This window comes from Jatropha curcas, chromosome 6 (genome assembly GCF_041381405.1).
Source record: "Jatropha curcas cultivar XTBG-Jc1 chromosome 6, XTBG_Jcur_1.0, whole genome shotgun sequence".
NCBI classification, from domain to species: domain Eukaryota; kingdom Viridiplantae; phylum Streptophyta; class Magnoliopsida; order Malpighiales; family Euphorbiaceae; genus Jatropha; species Jatropha curcas.
In genome coordinates, this window is record NC_143156.1 from 7277564 (window position 1) to 7298215 (window position 20652).

Below are 20652 nucleotides of genomic sequence, written 5' to 3' on the forward strand. Positions count from 1 at the left end.
TTTCTTTTTTTTATTATTCTTATTTTGTTTTTGAGTGAGGACATGCTTATTGCTTATCAATTCACCAAAAGCCGACACTGGATAAAAGAAATACGAAAGAAAAATTTTATTTGATATTAAATTTATATATAAAAGCCACCAACCAAGTTGAGTCCTCATGCATGGTATATTCTCTTCCAGTCATTGTTTACAAATATAATTTACTTATAAATTCATTTATTCAACTTTCAATATATATATATATATATATAAAGAAAATTTCATTCAAATACTCTGCTAAGTATTTGAATTTTTTTACTATTCACAAGAGACTCAATGCATCTGAATAACATTGTGAATTACAGAATATGGGTAGCCTTCTCCTTTAAATAACATTCTCCAAATTGATGATAATTTTATAGTTAAAAGGAATCAAACTCAAGACCTCTCACTCTCACATCTTCTACCAACCGTGATAAAACCAAACAGATTACACTTGTTTGACATGATTTTAATTTTATTAGTTGAAAAATAAAGGTAATCTAGTTTTGATTGGTTATATTAATTTTCTAGTTAAATTCAAATTCTATTGGATAAAATAATAAATTATATTATATACTAAATAAGGTTTATATTAAATATAGCAAGAATACAAGAATTCAATTTTATAAAATAAGAAATTATGTAATATATTAAATCTAGTAAAAATATAAGAATTCAATTTGATTAAAATAAAAAATTATATTATATATTATATTAAATGTGGTATATTTTAAATAAGGTCATAATGTAAAAATTCAGTTTGATTTATTCTTAATCTTTAATTTGAACAATATTATATATATATATATATATATATATATATATATGGAGGGAAAAAATATTTGGATTGCTAATTAAACGCACCGCTATTAAGTTTATAGATTAATAAATACATCTCAAAATATTTTAATTTTATTGCCTGAAAAAATTTTAATTTTGATTGGTTATATTAATTCTAAATTAAATTCAAATTCTATTGAATAAAATAAGAAATTATATTATATACTAAATAAAGTTTATATTAAATAAGGTAAGAATGTAATATTTTAAAGGAATTTAATTTTATTGATTTAAAAATAAAAAAATAAATGTAATTTAATTTTGATTATTAGTTATTGATTTTCTATTTAGATTTAAATTTTATTATAAAAATAAGAAATTATATTATTATATACTAAATAAGGTATATGTTAAATATGGTAAGAATGTAGTATTTTTAAGAATTTAAATTTTATTGGTCGAATATATATATATATATATATATATATATATATATATATATATATATATATATATATATATATTATATTTTAAAGAATTTTAAATTTATTATTTAAAAAATAAAAGTAACTTAATTTTGATTGGATATATAAATTTTCTATTCAAATTTATATCCTATTGGATAAAATAAAAAATTGTATTACATATTAAATAACATATATATTAAATATAGTGAAAATAGAATAAGAAATTATATAATATATTAGTAAAAATATAAAATTCAATTTAATAAAATAAAATATATTATATATTAAATATGGTATACCTAAATATGGTAAAGATATAAGATTCAATTTAATTTATTATAAATATTTAGTTTGAACAAATAATTTTAAAAAATTAATTTTTAAACAAAGAAAGTTTGGTAAAGATAATTACCTTTGTTGGATAAAAGATAAAGTGAAAAGTTATTTTATTTCAAATATATTAATATAAAGATCCTAAGTGTAAGTGATAATTATTAATTTACTATATTAATATAAGGAATCTAAGTGTAATTAATAGAAATATTTACTGAGTTAAACAATGCGTTCCCAAATTCTGGACTATATTATACACTCTTTAATTCATATTACAACTTCCTAAAATGTGCATATATTATCTAGGTAAGAATTGTTAATATTTATATAATAAACAAATAAAAATAATAATGATTTTGCAAACTTTCTAAAAAAATTAGGCATGTTTATATGTTCAGTAATAAATTAATATTATATGAATTAATATTTAATTATATATATTATAATTATTTATTAGGAAATAAATTATAAAATAATTATTTGTATCTTTTCTTACTACACAATCATTCTATTATTTTAGAATTATAATTCTATTATATTACTATTTTATTTTATATGAAAATTATATATATGTTTACTTTGTCTATTAAAAATTCACCACTACTCCATTATTTGTATATTTTAATAATTTCTTTACTTTCATTGTTACAGGTACATTAAACAGTTGTTAACATGTAGACTTTGTTTAAATTATTAGTTTTTGTAATTACTATTAAAATTATGCTTATTTATTTTACAAAAGCGAATTTATGGATACAAAAGAAAATAAATAAATTATTGATAAATATAAAAATGTAAATTGAACAACGAGTATCTATAATAAGAAGCGACATATGTAATACACGTCATTAAATACAACTATACGTGTTATGAGATTAGTTTAATTAAAATACTGTTTTAAAATTAATATATATTATTTTAATAATAGTGTGTTAAATATGGATCTAGAGAATAGTAATAATGTATTAAAGTATATGGCGTTTATAAATGTAGACTCAAACCCGAGACCTCCTACTCTTCATATCTTCTACAAGACATGAGAAGGTCAATCAGATAATACCTATTTGACAAAGTTTAATTTTGATTTTATTTTTTCTTTTGAGTATAATATATTAAGATTTCATTAAAAATTTCAAATCAATACAAATAATGCGGGGATGACATAACCTTCTTCTGAATATCAGACATGAAACAAAAATATTATAACTAAAACAATTATTATTAGCTGATCTAATAAGAAATTCTAATGAAAATTGGAAGGTAAACTTGAAAAAATTAATAGATCTTCAAAGTGGTTGGTTAAACAAACTCCTTGAATCTTCCATGCATGGTCTAATATCCATAAACTAGTTGTTTATGACGAACACCGAGGATTTGAATCACTAAATCTAATGGAGGAACAAACCGCACAACCAAGCTCCAAAAAATAGAGATCATCATGTATGTAAAAAATTCTCTACAAATTGCACACATGTCCAAATAAATCAAAACAACTGCAAAAAAACAAAACAAAAACTTTACATAAGATGGAGAGATCACAAACTCCATACAAGATGGAAATAAGCCACGAAAAATGGCAAAAACATTAATAACTTAAATCTATGCCAAATAGTCATAGATCCGTAACTTATTTAACAAAAAAATAAAAACTTTGCAATGAAATAAAAAATAATAAAGAGAGGCTATCACAAGAAATAAAAATCAGCACCTTTCTATATCTACATGCTTCATTTTGTGTTTCAATTGAGAAAAGGAAATAAAATTCTAATGAAAAGAAAGAGAGGAAGAAAGAAGGAAGTGCACTTTTCTAATAGAAATGGCTCACTAGGCCAGAGATGATTTTCGTGGAGAGAGAATCCTTCCACGGACAATAGTTCTATTTAGTTTTGATTTTATTTGAAACAACCTTACAAATTCAGTTAATAATATTTTATTTATAAATATTCATAGTATATAAAAAGATATTAGACGTTTGATATTTATTCTTTTGCTATATATTTTGTTGCAATCATAATGCTATATTGTGTGACTTTGTCGTTTTATGAAATTGAAAATTCAATTCGCTCGTGTTTTTTCAACAGAATGCTAATAATTGTCAGTTACTAAAAGCCATTATGTTGAAACCATTATATTTAATTATATAATTTGATTTCCACTTTTTTCTTTTAGCTATCTTTATGGGTGTATACGCGCGGTCTGGATTAGGGGGCTTTGAAAATTTTAAATCAAATCGATAATTTACTGGTTTATGAATTTTTCAAATTGAAATTAAACTATTTTGAGTTACAAATCAAATTTAATTGAACTGAAGTAATACAGTTTAGCTTGAATTTTAAAACGATGTATGCATAACAAATTGAGTTTAAATAATCAAATATAATCCAAACACGAAAGTAATACTTCCTTCGTCCTTTTTTATTTACATGGTTTGACAAAACACGCATATTAAGAATTTAGTCAATAAAATTTTTTTTGTCATTTTCATCCCTAACTTAATTAAGATATTAATAAAAATCTTTCATTTAATAAACAATTATAAATGTTATTATAGAAAAAATAATTATTTAAATATATAAATTTAGAAATCTTACAAACATTTTGGGACATTCAAAAAAGAAATAGCAATCAAACAAAATGAGACGGAGGGAGTATATATTAATTTAGAAATTCAACGTAAGCAATGAAGTAATGTTCAAAGAATAGTAAATTTCTCAATTAACTTAAATTAAAGATTAAGATAACTGTTAAGTAAAACAAAAGTGCTCCTTGAGCAATTGTTCACGTATAGAAGGTGAGAGAACATGTGACCAAATTATGGAAACATGTGATAACTACTTGTAGAACTAATAAAAGGAGTAAAAAAACAACTTATAGGCCCCCAACCAAATTCTCCGATGAATTCAACCAAACAAATCAAACTTTCCAACGAGAGTCAAGGAATTTAAGTTTTAAAATCTTGTCTTTTTTTTCCTACACATTGTTCGTTTACATTTTCTGTAATTACAGCTTCATTTCAATACAAACAATCGCATCCTCTTTACATTTCAAGCAATCCAAATTCCCTTCACTTTGAAGGGATCAAAGCTCAATCAAAATTCCCTTTACTTTTCAAACAATCAAAGCGCTCTTTATAATTTTCTTTGCTCAATTTTATTTTAATTGCACGGCTAGTGAAACATATATCCGTGGATCTAATCGCATTAATAATCACATTTTATTTTTTCAATTATTGAACTATTATACATATTTAGCATACCCACAATTCTCAATTTAAGTTGGTAGCCAGCTAATTCGTTGCTGGTAGGCATGACTAGGGTTCTAGAATCATTGGTTTCGGTTTTAAAATCGCCGATTCCAGTTATAAAAAAAGTGAAACCGAAACCGAACCGCTTTTAGACAGTTTCTAAGACAGTTTTGGAACCGCTGGTTCCAGTACGAAACTGAATTGTGGTCATCCCTAATTGCTAGTTCCAAACCAACAATACCCTTTTATTTGTAGAAATTCAGTGAAAAAAAATGAAGAATGAAAAATATAAAACAAACAAGGATATAAGTTTGCTTATGCTGATATTATATATAAATCAGTTTAAAAGATTGTGAATAAAAATAAAATTTATTGTACAAATAGATCACTCGATAAATAAGAAAATAAAACGGATTTTATGATAAAAGCGAGCAAAAGGAGAAATTCTTAGATGAGATTATGTCTATCACATTAATCATAAATTAATCCAATAATATTTTTCCTTAATTAGTATTATTAATACTATTGGTGAATTAATGCACTGGAATCCACCAAGGTCAAAGTCGGTAGTGATGTTACAAAATTATGAGCAAGAAAGAAAAAAAGAAAAAAAAAATAATAAAAAAAATCTTATGCTGTTAATTGTAGTTGATGATGATGATGATGATGACTCCTCCAAGTCAAATTTATAGTCTACATCTTGTCTTCTTTTGTTCTTTGGGTCTTAAAATTCTTGATGCCGACACATATGGAGGGTAATTAAGTCATCACCTTGTTATTGTTTGGGTTTTAAAGCAAAATTATGAACATTGTCTCTAAATATCTGTTCTGTTCTGTTCTGTTCATGGAAATGTTGATGGAGATGCTGATTGATGATACGATACACTCAATCACTGAACCATCCATTTCAACCCTTACATTGCATTTTATAACACCACACAAATTTCTGTGGTCATTAATATCGATTGCATTATCCTCCAACAAAATGTTTTCCTTCATTTTCTTTTTCTAAAAAAAATTGTTTAAATGAACTTTCCTTTTCCCTTTTTATAGCATTTGGGAGTACGGATGAGAGTAATTGGAAAAGCGCAAAAAAAAAAATCATTGAATCGATTCGGATTGATTGATTTAATTTAATTTTTATTTGAAATATATGGTTAGGTTTTGATTTTTAAAGAAGAAATTTTTAGGTATATTTTGGTTCATAAAAATCCTTTAAGTAGATTTTCAATTCAAAAATTATGTTAGAACTAAAAGTTTAAATTGAATCGATTTAGTGCAATTTAATAAACAATGCGATCCAAATTTTTTTAGTAAAACCATTTCGACTTGCTCTAATTTAATTCCATTTAAATCAAACTCACCAAAATTAATGCTTAACTCTGCATATGAGATCATTTTACTTTATGAGATTCAAATCCTCATGCTCACTTTCAGTGCTGCAAAATAAATTAGGTAAACATCGAAATGGCTTTCAATTGGTTTGGACAAAAATTTTGAGACCTAGCTATATGGTACAAGTGTACAAAAGTTGGCAGTTAGTGCTTATAAATGAAGAGTTTGAGATTTTCAGCGAAGCTACTCTTAATTAGTAAAATTGCCAATTCTTTGACAAAACTTAAAAATTTTCATGTCTTTCCCCAACTGGCTGTATATGCCATTTGATACACTTTAAATGGTAGATTATTAGATCCACCACAAATGTTTTGGTATATCATTTTCTTCATGTGGGTTTTGCTGGCTAGCTACATGCTTATCATATCAAAATCAAAGAAGATGTCGGAACTCTTTTCTGTTTTTTATTAGTTGGGAGGTTCGATAAATTAAAATAACATTGTTGGCTAAACAATAAGGAGTAGTCTTCCCTTGAACTTAAGGATGAAAGTGAGATGGATATTTTTGAGTACTCGCTCCGCTCCATCTGTTTAATGAGGATACAGATAATCATTATTTTGTTTTAGACGGATACGGGTAGTGAAATTACTACCCGCAACGGATATCGAAAGGGTATGAGTATTAGACTCTAGGTATCTGCTACCTATTATCCGCTATCTATTATCCACTATAATAAACAGTTTTGCCCATATGTACCCGTGGTTACCCTACCCATGTATTATAGTAAAAAATACATTTTAAATAAGTTTAGGTTTGGATAGATTAAAATGTGCGGATATTTTACCCGTTTAAACTTTTAAGGGGTATTTTAAATGGATTAGGATGGATACAGGTAATTAAATGAATATTTAAAATGGGTTTAAGATGGATACGGGTAGTTCAAATTTGCAGGTACCCGTTGCACCAAAGTTTGAGACGTATACAGACAGTTCAAAATTTGCAGGTATTTGCTGAGCCAATTTGTGAAATCACTTATGGTTGAATGAACTCGAATTCAAAATTTTTCACTTCTAACATAAATAAGAATACTAATCAGACCACACTTAATTTTTAAGACGTTGGATCTCTTTATATGAAAATGGAAAGGTGGTATTTATGAATTCAAAGCTTTTAGTTTTGATAATCTTAGTTATAGGTTGGGGGTTGATGTGTTTCACTTTCCTTGGGAGTTGTCTCGGATGGTACACAGTATTTAGTAGGCTTGCCGGGTTTGGACTCAAACCGGACCAGCAGTCCTTACTGTCAATAACTAACTCATTGTTTGTCCAAAGTCGGGTAGCATAAGGGACCATCTAGCTAGCTAAGCTAGTTTGCCGATCACTTGTTTTGGTTTGGCTAATTAACTTTGAAATTACCTAGTTCTACTTTTTCACCTGTTAACTTTTCTCCCCTAAGATATCACTAATTACTTTCTATATTGATGACTGTTTCTTTTTAGTGGAATCATTTCAGGTTAGGTTTAACTTTGGTAAGTTATGTTTATCTTATCACGATCGTTCAACTCTTTAATTAATTAGAATTAAAATTATAATAATAATGACTCGAAAAACGACGGTTTAATCAGTAGAAGTGAACTATATCTCCAAATAAATTTTACTTGTATAGTTAAGTGTTAAATTCTAGAGTGGCTACTTGCAAAAATATTTTGCCCGAAAATACTCCCAGCTTGAGCATCGAGACACGTTTCTTAAAAAAAAAAAAACCTCAATTCAATAAGGAGTAATTATTTTTAAAAAGTTAGTATAATTTAAATATACTATAAATACTAATAAATTTTTTCAATACAAAAAAATATATAATGGAGCATTTAAATTAAATATTTGATTATTGAGACTATCTATTAACTCCGATAATTAAAAATCTTTATCAAACACATTTGATGTAATTATTAAGGAGACGTTCGAAAAAATTAGCTGTTTTATTAGTTATTTTGTTAGTTGTTTTAATAGCATTTAACTATTTGAATAGCTAGCAGTTATTTGAGTAACTTTCCATAAAATGTTAAAAACTAAACATTATATTGATTAATCTTTTATATAACACTATCTTAATTTCTAAATGCTAGTTCAAACATTATATTACCAAACACTATATTAAATAACATTTAGTGTTTTGACTGCTACTTAAAAAGTTATTGCTGAATATAACCTAATTACAAATCTAACTATCCACTACATAAAATAAACGATCTGCTTTTTAAGTAAAATCTCAACAACCTTTTAGTGATTTATCTTTTTTTTTTTTTTTTTTTTTTTTTTTTTTTTAATTTTTTTTTTTGGAATAGTAGAAGGCTAGAAGCCTGTTATGTGCAATTTTGAGATTCAAGTAACCTTCCATATTGGTAAACTTCCAATCAACGTCCTTTCTTTGTTTTCAACGAATTCGTGAGTAGAATCAATATGTTCCAAACGTAGTGCGATTCACGTTTTTGCAAAAAGAAGTCAAGTGAGGGTACAAAACCTCATGAAAAACGAGCTTCCTATTCAGATGGAGGCTTCTTATTACCGTCATGCATGTCTTCCATTTTGACCACTTTCCATTTGAAGATAACTAGGTGTCATTTCCAGGATTTTCAGGCACCTCTAAATCTTCTTGTCGGATATATGTACATTGAGTCTCTAGATAGAGTTGAAATTACAACAGTGTGAGTTGACACGGGATGATATAATATTTACTGTTTAGTTTAAACTCTAATTTTAATACAAGTTTCGAAAGATCGAAATTTAATTTGAGTTTACTTAAGATTTAGTTTTCGTATTCTCAATTCGATTATTAGAAATATTAAAAAATCGACTTAACTGAATTAAAAAATAAATAAACTTAACTCGGTTCGATTATTATTACTATAAATAATAAGAATATGTGATATCCCATTGAGATAATAGTATATATGCCTCTTATAATAATAATGTATGCTACCATGTTGACCTCATTCAAATTTTATTTTTTCTTGTCATTTTTTATAAAATAAATAATTAAATATTAATTTTATTTTAAAATAGATAATACAGTTAATAATAAAATTAAACAAACAAGAAAGAAATTAAATTAAAATTTTATCTACGATAATCTAAAAGAGATACTCCCTCTGTCCCATTTTTATTTGCATGGTTTGACAAAACAAGTATATTAAGAATTAAGTCGATAAAAGTTTTTTTGTTATTTTTTACCTTAAACTCATCGAAGATATTAATAAAAGTCTCTCATTTAATGAAGGATCATAAAGGTTATGATGGAAAAACTAATTGTTTATATATCTAAATTTTGAAACTTTGCAAATATTTTAGGACATCCAAAAAAAGAATAACAAGCAAATAAAATGAGACGGAGGAAATATTATCTATATTTGAATACACCTTTAACCCAAAACCTAAGAACTTGGGCTTTCTTTATATTGGGCTTACTGAAGCTTTTTGCATTTCCTTGGGCCAAATAAATGTTTTCCTAAATCTAAGCCCAAGATACCATGATCAGGCCTGAAAGACTTTTTCCCATATTGAGTCCAACTAGACCCGGGTCAACAGGTGCCATTGCATTATGCATTAAATATCCTTATTTAAAATATCACTACAATAACTATGGTTATTATTAATTTTGAGATTAAAAAATGGATAATTTGGTCAAATTATCTTTAATTTTATTTTCCTTTAAAAAAATTTTTAATTTTATTATAATTTAAGAAAATTTATTAATTAATTAATTATTATTTATATTTTGAGACACCGGGTGAGTAATCTTATTAACTTAGCCTAAACGTGACGTCCGTAAAGTTTGAAACTAATTGATAAACTCGTTAGCCCAAACTGGAAGAATAAAAGACCAGCCCAGCCCGCCACAACCCAAGAGCATCGGGAAAAGCTACACCGCAAGCGCACAATAGCAAGAACTGAACCCTTTCTCTGCAGCTAATGCTCGACGGTGCCCCAGATTTGGAGGCTTCTACTCACACTGTGAACCGCTTTTTTTTTTTTTTTTTTTTTTTCTTCTTCTTTCTTTTTTCCCTCTGTTCCTCTCTCTCTCTCTCTCTCTCTCTCTCTAAAAGAAAAATCACCTCCGCTAAGCTTTCTTCCGGAGAATACGAGAGATTTACAGAGCCAAAGCTAAGGTCAGGCTGTCATTTTCGTTTTTTCTTGGCTTTATTTTCTGCTTGATTTTCCTTTTTCTCGGGAAAACTACGGAAAAATGGAAAGGAAAAAATTAAATTCGCTAAGCGTTTATGTTTCTAGAGAAGAAAAGTAATCCATTTAAGTTTGAGAATTGGAAATGTCTCCTGAAATTTGTTTGTTGCATTTTTTTCCCTTTTTTTTTTGCTAGTTCTTGTTCTTATATTGTATTTTACTTCTGAATGGTTGCTTCCAAGAAACCTGAGAAAAAGAGAGAAAAGAGGAGAAGGAGAAGATGCCATTTATCTTTCCTTTTAAAGAAAAAAATTTGTAACGCTTCTTGATATTCTTTGCTTAAGTTAGCCATGGATGATTTCTTTACTTTCTGCTAATTTATGTAAAGTCCCAATAGTTTGTTTTTGTAATTAGAAAAAGGTTGGGCGAAACAGCTGGAAAATGGCAATGTTTTTGTTCAATGCATTTAGTATTATGCATTTATACATGCATATTCATTAAGTGTAAAAATCAGAGTTTTTGCTTGAAGAGTGGCTTAGAAAGGGAAAGAAAAAGAAAAATTGCAAGATGCTTAATTACTGTTTTTCATTGCTCTGGTTTGTTGTTTGTAGAAACTAGGCCTGTTTCCAAGTAATCTGGAGCAACTTGGTTTATTATGCAATGAATTGCTTTCAATGATAATGCCTGAGTTTTGTTGACACTAGAGAGTATAGACATGCATGTCTTGATATTTGACTGCGTGAGAAGAGTTTTGCATTAGAGCTTGCTGCATGAATATTGCTCTTGAGTTTTCTTGATTGTGCGTGGGTTTAGTAGTCATAATGTCTTATGATATGGTCGATTTATTATTTAGTCATACAATGTATTAAGATATGGCAGCATTTAAAAATTTTTCCTGAACTGTGTTTTAGTTCCCTTTTATGGCTTGCTATTATTACTTTCTAAGTTTCTATATATTTTAATGTACTTGTCATCATAAACGATTATTGTAATTTTTCCCCATTTTGCTGATTTCGGATATCAGCAAAATCAGTTGATATCCAAATTTTTCCTGGTTCAGACAATGTGGCTCAAAAATTTAAATAGTATTTTCTGAGTGTTTATTTACTCAAGAGTTACTATAAAGCCAAACTTTTAATGATTCTTCCAGTGCAGGACTAAGGCACTACAATCCCCCTCATTCAAATATGGAACGTCCTTCCTGTGTCATGTCATAATTGGAGTCCTAGATTGTTAGTACTGGCTTATTTACTGATACAGAAACCCCTTGTTAAATCTTTCAATGTGAATAGTTTTGAACACTCCCTTCAAAATGTGATATTTTTGTTGTGCCACATAGGCTGATTCTAGATCTTTTTCAATTGATGACTTTTGTGAATGCTTGCAGCCGTATAACACTGACACAACATACTACAATATGCCACATCCTTGAAACATAGCACACCTAGGCATCCACATTATTATGGTTAGGATCACCTATAGTCAAGGATGTAATACCTTCAGCAACGTATTGGCCTTACAATTTGGTTGAGCATGCTCATTCACAGATCCAAAAGCTTTAATAGCTGTGCGGCTGTGCCATTTCTTTCTTCCTCTCTGAAACATCATCTATTAATCTTAATTTTTTCACCATGGATATGTCAAATTTATATATATGTGATCACCTTAACTCTGTCACAACCACCCCTCTTACGTTGAAACTTCCAAACAGAATAAAGAGCAGAAATTTCTAGGTTGGAAGAGAACCTAACCCCAAAGAAACCAATACTCTTAAGGTTGCATAGACAGCTTATTATGTCCACGCTAAATATGAGGTGCTTATGTTGATAATGGTATTTTAAGTTCTACCTGAATTATCCGTGTGAAGGAAAACTTAACTTATGCTTGATTCATTTCCTATTATATTTATTGAAATGTTTATAGCAAGAGTTATTTGTGCAATTGGAGTTGTGCATATATTTCTTTAGTTGAGTTGGACTGATGAGTTATACTTCTCTCTTGCTCAGAGTTATATTTTGCTAACTAAATAAAATGAGAAACTGTCTGATGTTTAATATGTGTAGCAGGTGTATGAAGTATTGATGGTTCAATAGCATCCAGATTACTTGAATTGAGTGACACTTGTTCCTTTTACCGGCAATTTAGGAGCAAAGCCTCATATATGGGCCTGGATTTTGAATTGTATGTTTTGATTCTTTTGGCTATGGATACAAGTTGTGTCACATTGATTTTTTATGATACATGTTAATTATTAGCATAACAGCCATACAGAAAGTTTTACTTGCTAGGAAATTGAGGTAACCTTATTTTAGATAGGGAAGCTGATATATATAGCCAATTAGCCTTTATGTTCAAGGCCGAGCACATGGGTGTTTCTCCATCACAAGTTAATCGTCATACAAAAAGTTATTCATGCTCTAAACAAAGTGTACCTGAGGAAACATCTGATTATGGTATATCAGAACAGAAACATAACATTAGGTCAGAAACTGTACAGAGGGAACCTGTTCCTATTAGCACTATAGTTTCGCCAGTTGGTGCTAGTGAAGCATTGAAACTGTCTTCTGAAGATGACATAAAAATTACTCATACTGAAAATTCAGATCCACAATCCAAAGGTGCATGCAAGAGTAGTTTGACAGATAAAAGCTCAGGCCTTAAACTAACTGCAGTTGACCAGAAACTCGAGTTTGGTTCAGAAGATACACATGGAGAGCTTGGTGTTGTAGGTGAACATAGTGGACCAGCAAAAGGAAAAAGTTCGCTTGGATCTGGAGTTGTTAAGGAAGATAATGCACTATTGACCTTCTCCGCCAATGAAGCCTTGCAACTTTTGCCTGCACATATAGCTAAGAATTCTCTTACTATGGGTTTGGAATTACCTTGTGAAGATGCAATCAATAGATGCCATCAACTATCTACATCCGAACAGAAAGTTGAGTTTGCTTCTGATGATGCTACGTGTGACCCATTAGAAGAAAGTAAAGTGCCTGCCAGTGATCTCTTACGAGATGAATTGGTGGAAATTAACAATGAATTATCCTGTTGTACTGCTACTAGGCATTTGGGGACACAGCTCACAACTAAGAGTTCTCCTCTCGAACATTTAGGTATGCCTTCCGACAGTGAGATCAACACTTGTGCTACTGAAAAACTGGAACCACCTCATGACAATATGGATAATCACTTGAACCTTCAACAGTCAGATACACCATCTAAAGATGTAAGCATTAATTCTAGCCGGGTGGGTGTTAGGGTCAAAAGAACTGCAAAATCAACAAGGAAAAAGTATGTATTAAGATCCTTGAGAAGAAGTGATAGAGTACGGCAGTCAAGATCACAAGAAAAACCTAAAGGTCCTGATCCCAATGCAGATATGGCTAATGCGAGCTCCAATATAGAGAAAACAAGGAAAAAAAGGAAAAAGAGACAACGGAAGAGTGTTGAAGGTGATGAATATTCAAGAATTAGGAAACATTTAAGATATTTATTGAATCGGATAAGCTATGAACAAAGCCTGATTACAGCTTATTCTGCGGAAGGTTGGAAAGGACTAAGGTGTGTACTTTCACTATGTTTCTCATTGTTTAATTTTAAGGCAAATTTGCATTTCTCTCTGTGTTGAAGGATTCTACTGTGAAATTTAATACAAATGTTTTTTAGTGATCCTTTTTCATTTTTCATTAGCTATATGCACAAAATATCATTATTTTAGCTGCTTTCCTACTGCCTTATTCAGTTGAATCATCCTACTTAAATATGTAAAACTGAACATATTTTAGTGAAGAAGAAAAAGAAGAAACATTGGAATAGTACATGCTGGTGAAGGAAGAGTTAAATGGATTATATTAGGTGCAATGGTCTTGTGGAAATGCAATAAAAGATTGAAATCCAATTTGGATCTAAACTAATGGATCAACTGTCTTTCATGTATCCACGCCAAATTTGAGATGCCCATTTTAAATTTTGATGTTGAATCTAAGTTAATTTATTGTGAATTCTAGTCTATTGTGGTCTGGTTTATTTCAGATAAGGTTTGAAGTGATGTGGAACACGTTACACAACTGACCACACAATAATGTGTGGTGCAGTGTAATATTACATTTCAGTTCTACCAAACTAATACTTTAAGGGGTTTCAAACATATTGCCTCTGCATGGTTGGACAAGCAAAGCAGAAATATTTCGATACTGAAATTTATGAAATCTTTAAAATTGTTTCAAATGAGAATTAATACTTTTCAATATGAAAAAGTATTGGAGGTTACTGTCTTTCTCCATTCTTACTAGGGGGGAGGAGCTAAAACTTATAAGTAAGAGGCAAACTAGTATAAAAATTGGTTAAAATGAAGAATAAACATTTATCAAGGGGGATAAAATGGTTAAAGAGCAGTTAAAATCACTATGGAATCAAAGCTCCTCTCAAGTTTACAAAATGCACGAGAATGAGGAAATAGATAAATTTTAGCAATACAATGTCTTCTTCTTTATGTTGGAAAAAGGGTGCCATCTTGTCTTATAATAATTTCTTTGTTTTCTGGAAGATGTGCTGTTTGTTGAAAGCCAAATAACTTTATTCTTATCTTGCTTAAGACACAACCATCTAGAAAAGACCTTGTTCATTCATCTGTCTTTTTGCATACTGTTGTTGCTTGATGCATGAATTTCTGAGGATTATACACTGTAGTTTTACTTTCTGATTGATGTGAAATTATTGAATCATCAAAAAGTGAAAAGAATCGAAGATATGAAATGCGCAGATTTTCGTTGGTCAAACAGTCGAAAAAAATGAAAGAAAAGAAAAAAAGAAAGATTGAAGAATTATTTGAAAAAAATCTAAATTTACTAAGTTCTAAAGATAGAATAACTTCAATATGTCATTTTTTTCTTGTTTGAATTTTCTTCTTTTAGTGATGAGCAGAGAACAGAGGGTGGTTTAGGTGTAACGTAAAGTTACTCCACATGGAAACCTCTCTACAAAAAAGTAGGGGGAAGGCTGTGTATGTCAACCCTTCACAAAGCCCACACATGTGGGATGCTCATGTGCTGGGTCGCTCTTTTTAAGAGGATGGCTTTGGTGTAGCTGTAAAATTACTCCACTTGTGATTTTGATATCATGAGATTTGAGTCACAGAAACAGTCTCTCTATAAAAAAGTAGGGCGAAGGCTGCATACATCAACCCTCCAAGAGTCCACATATGTAGGATGCTTCGTGCACCTTTTAGTGACGAGTAAAGAACCTCAGGTAATGATATTCAGACATGGTACAATGAAGCATATAAAAAATTCTGGAACATAGACAAGCCCGACATTTGGGAACACATCCACACCTGATACTCGTATTAAAAACCAAGTAACTTAAATAATTTATTATGTATTTTGTGGTTTCTCTTTTCTTTCTTTTTCTGACCAGCATAATATATCAATAACAGATAGTAGTCAATATTTAGTGGGAGGTTAGAGTGATTTTGGAACACATCCTCCCTTTCACAGGTCGAGCTCTCTTTCTCCCATCCCGTGCAGAAATTTACCCTAGGACAGTTTTGATTCTAGGAAAACATACCAATATCAACTTGTCTAGTGATTTCCCAGCAACTCTTTCTTTCTGCACATGTACTTTGCCATTTTGTCCAGAATGTTCTTTTATTAGCTGCACTATAATATGATATAGTGGGGAAAGTAAGGCCATCTGAATAGTTCTTCTTCTTCCTTTCTCTCTGTCTCCCCCAAATGATATATGTATCCATTTTTACATATAATGTGAATCTTCCTATAGCTTATTTCAAACGCATTGACACCGTTTTTGCAGTCTAGAAAAATTAAAGCCAGAGAAGGAGTTGCAAAGAGCCACATCTGAAATTCTTCGACGAAAATTGAAAATAAGAGATTTATTTCAACGTGTAGATTCACTATGTGCTGAAGGGAGGCTCCCAGAATCATTATTTGATTCTGACGGACAAATTAGCAGTGAGGATGTAGGAGATTATTATTTATTTTAATTCATGTTTTCTTGTTAACAGAATCTTATTTACACTCATCACTTGAATTTTTTGTTTTTAGTAATTGTCTGTTGGAAATATCAAGTCTTTGCTAAGAAATTCTTTTATGGCAGATATTCTGTGCAAAATGTGGGTCCAAAGACATGACTGCTGATAATGATATCATACTTTGCGATGGTGCCTGTGACAGAGGGTTCCATCAGTTTTGTCTACTACCGCCATTGTTAAAAGAAGACAGTAAATCCTTTTTGCCTGCCTGATTGCAATAAATTGGATGTCATTAGTATCTACTTTGTCAGTTGCTTCCTTGACCTTTTTTTTTCTTTTTTTTTTCTTTTCCTCTTGTTTGCATGTAGTTCCTCCTGATGACGAGGGTTGGTTATGCCCTGGATGTGATTGCAAAGTTGATTGCATTGAGTTGCTTAATGACTCTCAAGGAACGAATATTTCAATCAGTGATAGATGGGAGGTAAATGACCTAATCTCCAGCCTTGTTTATTGGTTACAAGTTCATTGATTGTGTTATTCATGTCATACTTGTATCTCATATACAGAAGGTTTTCCCCGAGGCTGCAGCGGCTGGACAAAACCCAGATCCCAACTTTGGACTTCCTTCAGATGATTCTGATGATAATGATTATGACCCTGATGGACCAGAAATTGATGAGAAGAGTCAGGGAGATGAATCAAGCAATGATGAATCTGACTACACTTCTGCATCTGATGAACTAGAGGCTTCACCTGGTGATGAGCAGCAGTTGGGGCTTTCTTCTGATGATTCAGAGGATGATGACTATGACCCTGATGCGCTAGATCGTGATGAGAATGTGGAGGAAAGTTCAAGTTCTGATTTTACATCTGATTCTGAGGATCTCACTGCTACTCTTGATGATAATCATTTGTCTGGAGAAGATGAAAACCATATGTCTATTGGACTCCATGGAGATTCTAAACACAGGGGAAATGGGAAGCAATCTACACACAGTGAATTGTCACTCTTAGATCTGAATTCAAGAAAAGATGGGTCTGGTCCCATCTCTGGGAAAAGAGATGTTGAGAGATTAGACTACAAAAAACTGTATGATGTGAGTTCCCTTTCATCTTTTTTTTTTATCAAGGTTCTCTGCTCCAGTCATACGTGCCAGCTTATCTTTCTCATTCAATGTTTAACTATTTCAAGATGCACAATTTTTTATTACAAGATTCTAATCTTCTGTTCAAAATGGTGTTGATCTCCTTACTGTTGAGAAGTGAGGTAAAGTAGTTCTTTCTGCATAAATGAGTTATGTGTTATTAGAATATCATTTTTTTACTCTATGTAACATGCTCATGTGGAACATGATTTTTGGCAGCAAATGGAAATGCTGACAAGTCAATTTAGTTCGTGGAAATATTTCAGCATTTTGTGCATGCTTACATGTTCAATAGGATTCTACCATGCAGGACAAATATCTGTCCTCAGTCCCATTTTAGTTGTCCTTTATAAAGAAATGGGAATGAAGATTGTTGGTCAAAATTCTAGTGTATAAAAATTATACCTTGTGTCTACAGCTGATGCAAAAGATGATAATTTTGTTAAGCCTTTTCTATTTAGGTTTGAAAATTTAAAAAAAATTATAGAAATATATTTCAGGCCAAAATTTTAGCAGCCTCCTTTTGCACTTGAAGAGAGATGTATTGCTTTTTGTGTAATACATTATTCCCATTGCAATGACTTTTTAATCCTAACATAACATGTTTTGAGGCATTCTTTTTTGTGCATTCTTATACTGTTGTTTTCTTCTGTCTTGTTAACTTGTATTATTTGTTTCCCTATCTGGGAAGGAAACATATGGAAACGCTTCATCTGACTCAAGTGATGATGAAGATTTCACCGATGATGTTGAACCAAGGAAGAGGAGGAAGGAAACATATGGAAGCACTTCATCCGACTCAAGTGATGATGAAGATTTCATCGATGATGTTGAACCAAGGAAGAGGAGGAGAAGTACAGAAGTTGGTCAAGCATCAGTGAATGCAAATGCCTTTGTAAGCAAGACTGCAAAGCAAGACACAACTCCCAAAAGACATCGTCAAAAGTCTAAATTTGCAAACACAAGCACATCATCAACTAAAGGACACGAGGGAGCTTCTCCATCTAGTTCCTCTGGAAAGCCGGTTAAGTCGTCAGGATATAGAAGACTTGGAGAAACTGTAACTCAGGTATTTGTTGTGATTAGTATGTTTATCGCTGCTAGTTTGTTTGATAATGTGAAATAAGTAGTAGAATTTCCAGTAAAGAACGAAGGAAATAAAGAAAGAATTTTGTTTGTCATGTCTGCACCTCTCTTCAAGAGAGGTAATCTTGTCTGCTAAATTACATTTCTTGTCCTTATTCGATATAGCCAGTTACTTTTGCGCAAAACAAATAAATAAAAACAAAAATCAAGCAACGATGGTCATTCTTTTCTTAAAAGCACTCTTTTTCTTTGAAAATGGATGGTTTATATGTGAATTGATGATATAGTTAATGCCCCTTTTAGCTTTTGGGCAAGGGCAGAAAGTTCTATGATCAAGTAAAACAGTAGAGTAGGAAGAGTGGAAAAGGTAGCGCGAGTGACTAAACTACAACTGGTTGTCAGAAAATATTGTTTCACATTTGATTCCTTCATTTGAATGTATGTTTCAGTACAATAAAATGTTCTAATGGACCTTCACTTGCTCTTAATTGCATCCACACGCTATATTAATTGTTGCCTCCTTTTCAGTCCATATAAGAATTTTGACGGCTTCCTGCATTGGTTATAGAACATAAAGATTGATGGCTATTTTGTTTTGCAGGGTCTCTACAAATCCTTCAAGGAAAATCAATATCCTGACCGAGCTAAAAAAGAAAGTCTTGCAAAAGAGCTAGGAATTACTTTCCAGCAGGTTATACTTTAACTCATTGCCAACTTAAAATGACCTTTTTTTGGCCCCTTAAGTTTATTGAACACCATTTCCATGTCCTGTTTATCCAAAATTAATAGCATTTTGCAGGTTAGCAAGTGGTTTGAGAATACTCGGTGGAGCTTCAACCATCCACCATCTACAGATGCAAGTACAGTCAGAAAAACTACAAAAGAGGATTCTCAGCTGCCTAAAACAAATACAGAACTATGTACACCAGAGCCTGAAAAAATTTGCAGAAATACTACAAGCAATGGAGCTCAAAGTGAGGAATCACCCAAGGTTGATGATGCCACAGGTGGAAGCTACATTGGAGACACTAGAGACACTAAAATGGGTAGTCAGGAAAGCTGCAAACAAAAATCTAAAACCCCAGACTCTAGAAAGCGAAAGCATATATCAGATCCCCGGACATTGGACCCATATTCAACAATCGGGGAAATGGAAAAGATCCCAGTTAATTTACCAAAATCTCAAGAAAAACCAGCAGGTGGCCGGACAACGAGAAGTAAATCTGTTGCTTGAGGATTTTTTTTTTTTTCAGCGTTTTTACATATATATATATATATATTTACACTCTCATAGGAGAACTAGAGACCATTTACACATCTGGAGATGATCTGTCAGTCTCATTCTGAGGAATAACTCCACCCACCCACCCCCTAGGAAAGTAACGCTAATGATGTTATTGTTGTCTGTAATTTGATAGTGCTCCATTTTGCCTCCAGTGAGTTGCATCTTTTAATTCCAGAAGAATGCTAAACAAAATCGTTGAAGCAGCCCCTCTTCCTACCAATCATTTGAAATTTTTATCCTTTCGTTGCCTTTTTTCTCCTCCGGACGGTTTTAACATGTTGTAAGTTTGTCATTTACGTTAGAGAAATTGAAGGTTCATTTATGGGAAGTATATTTTAAATGGCTTAATATATAAAAGTTTATCTATGTTTTTTTGTGAAAAACTGTGGTATTTCTCAACATATTTTGATATATTGAAACTTCAATCTATAAAATTAAACCTTTTAAACTCTTTATTTAATTTGTTGAATGTTTTAATTTATAAAATTAGACTGATTAAATTTTTACTATACGGTTAAGTATGTAAAAAATTATTGTTTTAGAAATTATATTAACTACATTTCAAATTATTGTTGAATCGGGCAAGCTATTATTATCTCCTAGGTTTTACCAAATATATTAATCCATCATTGATTTCACCATCAATAATTGGGAGGAAAGATGAGAAAATGCCTTGCAAGATTTTCCTCCGCAGCAACTAATTTGGAGTTGTGTTGGATTCGAGTTGGTGTGTAAACGAGCAAATTTCTATTGAACTTAAAAAGTGAATTTAGCTTGTTAGAAGTGAATTCG

The 20652-nt window shown here is 30.7% G+C and overlaps 1 protein-coding gene across 1 annotated transcript; it reads left to right on the forward strand.

The window, feature by feature from the left end:
- The first annotated feature begins 10135 nt into the window (after nt 1–10135).
- Nucleotides 10136–20011, forward strand: HAT3.1 (Homeodomain-like protein with RING/FYVE/PHD-type zinc finger domain-containing protein). Its single transcript, XM_012237678.4, has 9 exons — nt 10136–10345; nt 12425–13916; nt 16167–16332; nt 16470–16593; nt 16713–16825; nt 16911–17441; nt 18181–18558; nt 19177–19266; nt 19375–20011. Exons 2-9 carry the CDS (start codon nt 12706–12708, stop codon nt 19807–19809), a joined length of 3048 nt encoding a protein of 1015 aa, XP_012093068.1. The 5' UTR covers nt 10136–10345; nt 12425–12705; the 3' UTR covers nt 19810–20011.
- Nucleotides 20012–20652: the final 641 nt, after the last annotated feature.

Bases quoted from the DNA above. Each gene is read 5' to 3' on its own strand.
- HAT3.1 (XM_012237678.4), top strand. From the start codon at position 12,706: ATGTTCAAGGCCGAGCACATGGGTGTTTCTCCATCACAAGTTAATCGT. The intron at 16,333-16,469 runs GTAGGAGATTAT...CTTTTATGGCAG, and splicing joins GACAAATTAGCAGTGAGGAT to ATATTCTGTGCAAAATGTGG. The intron at 16,826-16,910 runs GTAAATGACCTA...TCTCATATACAG, and splicing joins CAATCAGTGATAGATGGGAG to AAGGTTTTCCCCGAGGCTGC.